This window comes from Rutidosis leptorrhynchoides, chromosome 1, assembly GCF_046630445.1.
Source record: "Rutidosis leptorrhynchoides isolate AG116_Rl617_1_P2 chromosome 1, CSIRO_AGI_Rlap_v1, whole genome shotgun sequence".
NCBI lineage: Eukaryota > Viridiplantae > Streptophyta > Magnoliopsida > Asterales > Asteraceae > Rutidosis > Rutidosis leptorrhynchoides.
In genome coordinates, this window is record NC_092333.1 from 90,833,126 (window position 1) to 90,840,458 (window position 7,333).

Below are 7,333 nucleotides of genomic sequence, written 5' to 3' on the forward strand. Positions count from 1 at the left end.
TTAAGGCAAGATATATAAATAGTCCGTATATATATATATATATATATATATATATATATATATATATATATATATATATATATATATATATATATATATAGCTCAAAAACAAATCATGTTTTTCATATCTAGTAGCTAAATATTGTACAGTATATCTATCCAAAATTTGCACACAATCATTTCAACCCAATCTGAATCTTACCCTAGCTAATAACCCTAACTCCATATATTCTCTTTCTCCAAATAAAACACATGGACAACCAAATTCCAAACCCTAAACCTAACTACCATATCAATACTATGAACTAATCAATTATAGGTCAGTGTTCATCTTAACTGTTCAATCAAATTAAACCCCCAATCATATAATTCAATTCTCACCTACCACTTCTATAATTACTCAGCTTTGATTAAATCATTCTAGGGTTTTACAACATCCAATATATATAATCCTTTCTTGAATCAGAAAAACAGATTTTGAAGATGGATCCAGCATCAGCAACGGCACACGCCCACTCTCTTCCACCTCCATTTCACACAAGAAACTTTAATCTCCACCAGTTTCAACAACAAAATTCAGAAGATGAACAAAGCGGCACGAGCGGTCTCAACATGGGTGGCCACAAAAGAGAACGCGATGATAAGAACAATGATGAGATGCTAAATAATAGCGGTGGTGGTGGTAGTAGTGAAGGGAAAGATGGAGAAATGGGAAGAAGGCCACGTGGACGTCCTTCGGGTTCCAAAAACAAACCCAAGCCACCGATTATAATCACTAGAGATAGCGCAAACGCGTTGCGAACTCATGTTATGGAAGTTTCGGATGGATGTGATGTAATGGATAGTATTAGCACCTTTGCACGCCGTAGGCAACGCGGTGTTTGTATCATAAGTGGGACCGGTACGGTTACAAATGTCACACTTAGGCAACCGGCTTCACCCGGGGCCGTTGTGACATTACATGGACGATTTGAGATTCTTTCTTTATCGGGATCTTTCCTACCTCCACCAGCTCCACCTGCCGCTACAGGGTTGACCATTTACTTAGCTGGTGGTCAAGGGCAAGTGGTAGGTGGTAGTGTGGTAGGAGGACTACTGGCCGCTGGGCCAGTAGTAATTATGGCCGCATCATTTAGTAACGCGGCCTATGAAAGACTCCCACTAGAAGATGATGAAAGTACTTTGCCTATGCAAGGTGGATCGCTCGGATCTCCGGGGGCAATTACACCGCCGCCAGGGTCACAACAGCAACAACTTTTGATGTCGGATCCTTCGTTATTTCAAGGAATGCAACCAAATCTCAACTCCATTCAAATGCCAAATGATGCTTATTGGGGAAACAATGGTAGTGGACGCCCATCATTCTAATATCACAAACTATGTGTAACTTCCTTGAAAAAAATTTCAGGTTTCAATTCTTTAATTTCCTCTTTGTTTCTAATTTATGTCAACTCTTTTTGTTTTTAACTTCATCGTTTCTAGGGTTTCTTGATTTGTGTTTGATGTTAAGATGAGATACATATGCTTGTATTGTTTTGTATTGTAAGAGCTTTTCTAGAATTTTGATTCTTGATAGAGTTGGGTTTGGTTTAACATCAAGTAATAAGCAACATATATGAATCCTTTTCTTTCCTACACATTTTCTTCATATTGTGACCAAATATATGAACATTGATTATGATCTTAGATACCTCATAAAATCTGTTCTAAAAATCTTAATTAGATTCATTAACAAACAGTTTAATTAACATATGTGAATGAAGCTTGGAACTAACTTGATTGCTCATTAATTCATAATATTTATCTTAGAATTATATATATTTATATTTATATTTATATTATATCTTTAGTTGATAAATTTGGACAAGTTCTGCCTTTCGGGCCATTGCTGAGCTACTTGAAGTTGTATATTGTAATGCATCATGAGTTGTACCTTCTAAAAGCATAGATGTACATGAACAACTACCATGTCTGGCTTGGTTGGGTTAATTTTGGAAAGATAGATCATATGTTCTATTATGAATTGTAACAATATTAACAAGCTAAGCACATACACCCTTTTTTATTCTTTTTGACGACTCTTATCTGTCGGGTTAAGTACAGCTATTAATCATTTTCTTTTTATTTGTTGGCCTTCTAACAACCATGAAAACACTGTTGTCCATGAAGAATAACTAATTAAATTAATATACAAACAAACTGCTTCACTTTACGATTTTAATCAGTACTAAAAACTAAAAAGCACCATTGCAAAACACCCCGTCTCGAGCTGTTGCGACGCCCGTTGAGACTGTTTGGTGACTAGCCCGTTCCGTCTCGAAGAAAACCGTCTAATATGACAGCCAACGGTCAAAATTCGTGTCAAAGTTGAAAAAAATCAGGTCAAAGTCGGTTAAAATTCTGAAAAGCCAGAAAGTCGTTAAAATCGTTCAAATTTTTCGTATTTTAGTTTGATTTTTTTGTATTAAATTAACGGTGATAGCGATTTTTGGTACAAATTAATCAATTAAGGTTTTTTGCTTAAAAATATGTATACATATATACATTTATATATTTATATATTTAAAAGTCAACTTTGGGCAACGTCCGTCTCGACCGTCTCGAACGTCTCGACCTTTTTAGGACCCGACCGTCTCGACCCCGTCTCACGTCTTTTGCATGCTAAAATGTGAGAGCTGTATATATTACGCAAAATGAATGAACTTTTAATTTGGGTCTAACTGTCTAAGTATTATTTATACAAGAAGAATCAAATGGCATTTTAAAAACAACAAAGTTGTCCAAATTAATGCTGCTAACCGCTAGCTCTTAGTTAGATAGACTTGCACAAAGTCATATGGCTTTGAAATCATACTCCGTAGTATTTTATATTTCTTACACAAAGTCTTTTATATATTTCTTTTCATAATATGACATATTTGTTCTTGATACAATGAGTTGTATTTCCTAGAAAAGAAAGGTAAAGTTTTACCTTTTAAGTACAATGAATTGGAATTGAGTATACAAGATTATGAGGATGAGGATGGATCATATCTTGTGGGAAACTTACAAATCTAGTTAAGTTTTCTTATTAAAAGTACCTTGTTTTATCCAATGTAAAAATTATAATTAACTGACGCACACACACACATGTAGGTTAGTGGGTATCAACAGCACGGGGGACAACTGTATTGTGGTTCGTAGTGACTCCTAGAAGTAAGTATAATTATTTTTTATGGTTTTTTGGAATTCACAAAACGATAATCTGTTACTCGTATAAATCAAGTGTAGGAGTAAGTGAGGATCTTATATGAGGTAGAGAGGGGCTATTACCCCCTAAAATTTAATCAAGTGATGGAATTTATTTCGCTCGATAAACAAACAATTAAACTTTCTAATTAACTAAATTCGAGTCTACATGAATACATGAAGTAGATATAACAATAATGGTCAACGGTCACACAATTTGCATTACTTAACTTGTTCGCATATGTCGGTCATTTTTCAGCTGAAGTCAACTTTAAACGAAATAAATGTTGCAAGTTCTAGAAAATAACTTACATGATGTACAATTAGTATCGATATTGTAATGAAGCTTATGTTGTGATAACAAGAAGTACAGGGGTCATTTCTGTATTTATTTCATAGTTGAGATGTCCAGGGTCCTGTTCTGTATTTATCGATAGCTTAGGGACCTGTTTTGTATATTTTGGATTAGAGTTTGTTAAAAGGCTGTTAGGGCTGTTAAATTTCAGTTAATGAAACAGTTAATGACAATTAGGTCATTGAAGATTCAATTGACATAATTTATTCTGTAATTCATTTTCAATTCAATCATTCATATTGAAATCATCGTCTTCGTGTTAAACTTTACATAGTATCAGAGCGTGTGGTTTAACTCTTGTGATTGCGTTTGATTTCATTTCGAATAAGTGATTAATTTGCTTCTGCTTCGTTCAAACACCATGGATCCACAACAAGCTTTTCAAAATCCACTCTATTTGCATCCTTCAGATGGTCCTGGTTCAGTATCGCTTCAAGAGAAACTAGTTGGAGCTCAAAATTACCGTTCATGGCGAAGGTTTATGAAAATTGCTTTGTCAACAAAGCGTAATCTTGGATTCGTTACTGGAAATGTTACCAGACCTTACGATGATCCAAATAAGGCTAAGATTTGGGACACCTGCAACAATATGGAAATAAGTTGGATCATGAGTTCTGTTTATGAATCTATTGTGAAATCTATTATGTTTTTTGATACTGCATCTGCTATCTGAAAGCAATTGGAGAAGAGGTTTGCTTAAGTAATGGTTCCAGGAAATATAAACTGCATAAAGAAACTTATTCTTGTAATCAAAATGGTGTTTCTGTTACTGAACAGTACACCAAAATAAAATGTATTTGGGAAGAAATTGACTCAATGAGTGAACTACCTAAGGTCACTAATGTTACTCTTGAATTAGTCAATTTTATGAATGCTTTGACCCTACAGAAGGAAGAATAACACTTGTTTCAATTATTGAATGGTTTAGATGAACAGTTTAGTGCATTGAGGAGTCAAATGTTGTTGATGAGTCCACTTCTAAGTGTGGAGGTAGCTTATTCAATGTTGCAGCAAGAAGAATCTCAAAGGGAATTTTTTCATGTGTTCAAAGTCAAGAATTTACTGCAGTGTATAGCAAAGCTAGTAATGGTGATGATAAGTGTACCTTTTGTGGTCATGAGTGGCATTCACCACACAAGTGTTGGGAGAAGATTGGCTATCCTTCTTGGCATTAAAAGAGTAGATTTAATGCTAAGAAGTCAACTCATGTCAAACCTAAAGCTGATAGTCATAATCTTAATAAGAAAGTTGATACAAATGTTCAAGGAAGCAATGTGGTGTTTACGTCTGAGCAATTTGAACAATTGTTTAAATTCTTCCTTAAATGACTCAAAACGAGGTCAATTATGTTGGTACGGAAACTGATGATGAGATAGATCATTTTGCTGTAGGTATTATTTCTAAAACTAATATTGTCAATCAATGGATTCTTGACACAGGAGCAACTGATCATATGACTTCAGATTCTACTAATTTGAATAAGCATAAGTCAATAGTCTATAAGCCACATATAAGATTACCTAATGACAATACCTCTGTCATATCGTACATTGGTCAACTTAAATTGGCTAATCATTTGGAATTGAAATAGGTTCTTGTTGTCTTTCAAAATGAATCTTTTATATGTTCCCAAGTTAACAAGGGACATAAATTGTACAGTTATACTCTATACTCTATTCTGTTTACTTCGGGACTTGAAAACAAAGAAGGTGATAGGACCATGTAAAAGAAATGATGATTTCTACTACTTGGTCAATGTTCCTCTGGATCAAGTGGATAAAAGACTGGTTAGATTGATTTTTGCTTCTGTTCAAGATTCATGTTTGTTCCCAATAAAAGAAGGATATAGTGCAAACTCATCTATACTTATAATGTCATATAGCTTGTGGCATCATAGGTTAGGTTATGTGTCTGACTCTAAGATGAAATATATTCCTTCTGTTTTTTCAAAGTTGATTACTGAGAATGATGATGTTTGTGTCTCTTGTTCTATGGCTAAATTCACCAAACTGCCTTATGCCTTAAGTGAATCTAAAAGCAAAGATATTTTTCAACTTGTTCATATAGATATACGGGGTCCATAAAAGGTTGTGACTCAAAGAAAGTACATGTATTTCTTAACTATAGTTGATGATTGTAGTAGGGCAGCTTGGGTCTATTTACTACAGCATAAAAGTGGGTGTTTTGAGGCATTTAAAACATTTGTCAAGTTTTTGCACACTCAGTTTGATAAGAAGATAAAAGTGGTTAGGTCTGATAATACACTTGAATTTATAAAAGGAAAATTAGGTGCTTATTTGACTAAGATGGGTATTGTACAACAAACTTCCTGCCCTGATAGACAACAATAGAATGGGAGAGTAGAAAGAAAACATAGGCACATACTTGAAATGGACAAAGCATTACGTTTTCATGCTCATTTGCCTTTGAGTTTCTAGGGATATTGTGTAAGTACTGCAGTTTACTTGATAAATAGAATTCCTTCTTCCAATTTATCGAATAAGACTCCATACGAAGTTTTACTGAAAAGTCTACCAAGATATGATAATATCAGAGTCTTTGGTTGTTTTGCTTTTGAATCTAATCCTGACATAAATGTGAATAAGTTTAGTGCCGGAGGTGTTCCTTGTGTTTTTCTAGGCTATCCTGCACATCAAAAAGGTTATTTGTTATATAGCTTGTTAACAAAATATGTGTTTGTATCAAGATGTTGAATTTAAAGAAAATATTTTTCCTTTTCATTAGGAAACTATGCAAAAGTTAATGAAGCCTATTCCCGTGACTTTATCATCTAAAAAGTCTTCATATATGATGATCTTACTCATATCTCTCATGTGGAAGAGTCAGCTGAAAGTCACCTGAAGGTCAACAAGAAAGTCAAATTGATACTTCAGAAACTGCAGAGCTAAATGAAAATCTTGTAACTCTTTTGAGAATTTAAGAAGATCAACTAGACAATCTAGTGCTCCACTATGGCATATAGATTATGTTTTCACAAAAACACCAAGAGCAAATCAAGTTTCCTCTCTAAATCTTGGTTCTTCTTTTCAACATTATATTATTGCTCTAATGGCTACTGTTGATCCCACATTTTTTTATAGAACCTATCATTGATCCAGAATGGTGTAAAGCTATGGATGTGGAATTAGCTGCTTTGGAGTTAAATAATACTTGGGAAATTACTGAATTACCTTCAAATTAAAAGGCTATAGGATGTCATTGGATCTACAAAACTAAATTGAATCAGATGGCATTATAGACAAAAAGAAAGCAAGGCTTGTTGTAGATGGTAATAGACAAAGATATGGTGTTTATTATAGTGAAACTTTTGCTCCAATGGCCAAAATGTTTACTGTTAGATCACTTCTTTCAGTAGCTACTATGTACAATATGCAATTATGTTAAATGGATGTATCAAATTATTTTCTTCATGGGGATATATTTGAAGAAGTTTACATGAAAATACCATTGGGATATGCTGGAAAGGGGGAGTCAATACAAAATCAAGTTGAAAAGTCAAAGGTGTATAAGTTAAAAAAAAATCGTATGGCCTAAAACAAGCACCAAGGCAATGGCTTGCTAAGTTGTCATCTGATTTATTATCCTTTGGTTATTAGTAATCTAAGGCTAACTATTCTTTGTTTACAAAAAGGGATGATTCACAGTTTACTATTGTACTATGTTATGTTGATGATTTGTTAATAACTGGTAGCAGTCCTGAGCATATTCAGAAGCCTAAATACAATCTCA

General features: G+C 33.9%; 2 protein-coding genes across 2 annotated transcripts; both read left to right on the forward strand.

The window, feature by feature from the left end:
• The first annotated feature begins 483 nt into the window (after positions 1-483).
• On the forward strand, positions 484-1,368 carry LOC139862866 (AT-hook motif nuclear-localized protein 24-like). Its single transcript, XM_071851498.1, has one exon. The coding sequence runs from the start codon at positions 484-486 to the stop codon at positions 1,366-1,368; it is 885 nt and encodes a 294-aa protein (XP_071707599.1).
• Positions 1,369-3,944: 2,576 nt separating this feature from the next.
• Positions 3,945-4,256, forward strand: LOC139886651 (uncharacterized). Its single transcript, XM_071870595.1, has one exon. It carries the CDS (start codon positions 3,945-3,947, stop codon positions 4,254-4,256), a length of 312 nt encoding a protein of 103 aa, XP_071726696.1.
• The last annotated feature ends 3,077 nt before the right edge of the window (positions 4,257-7,333 follow it).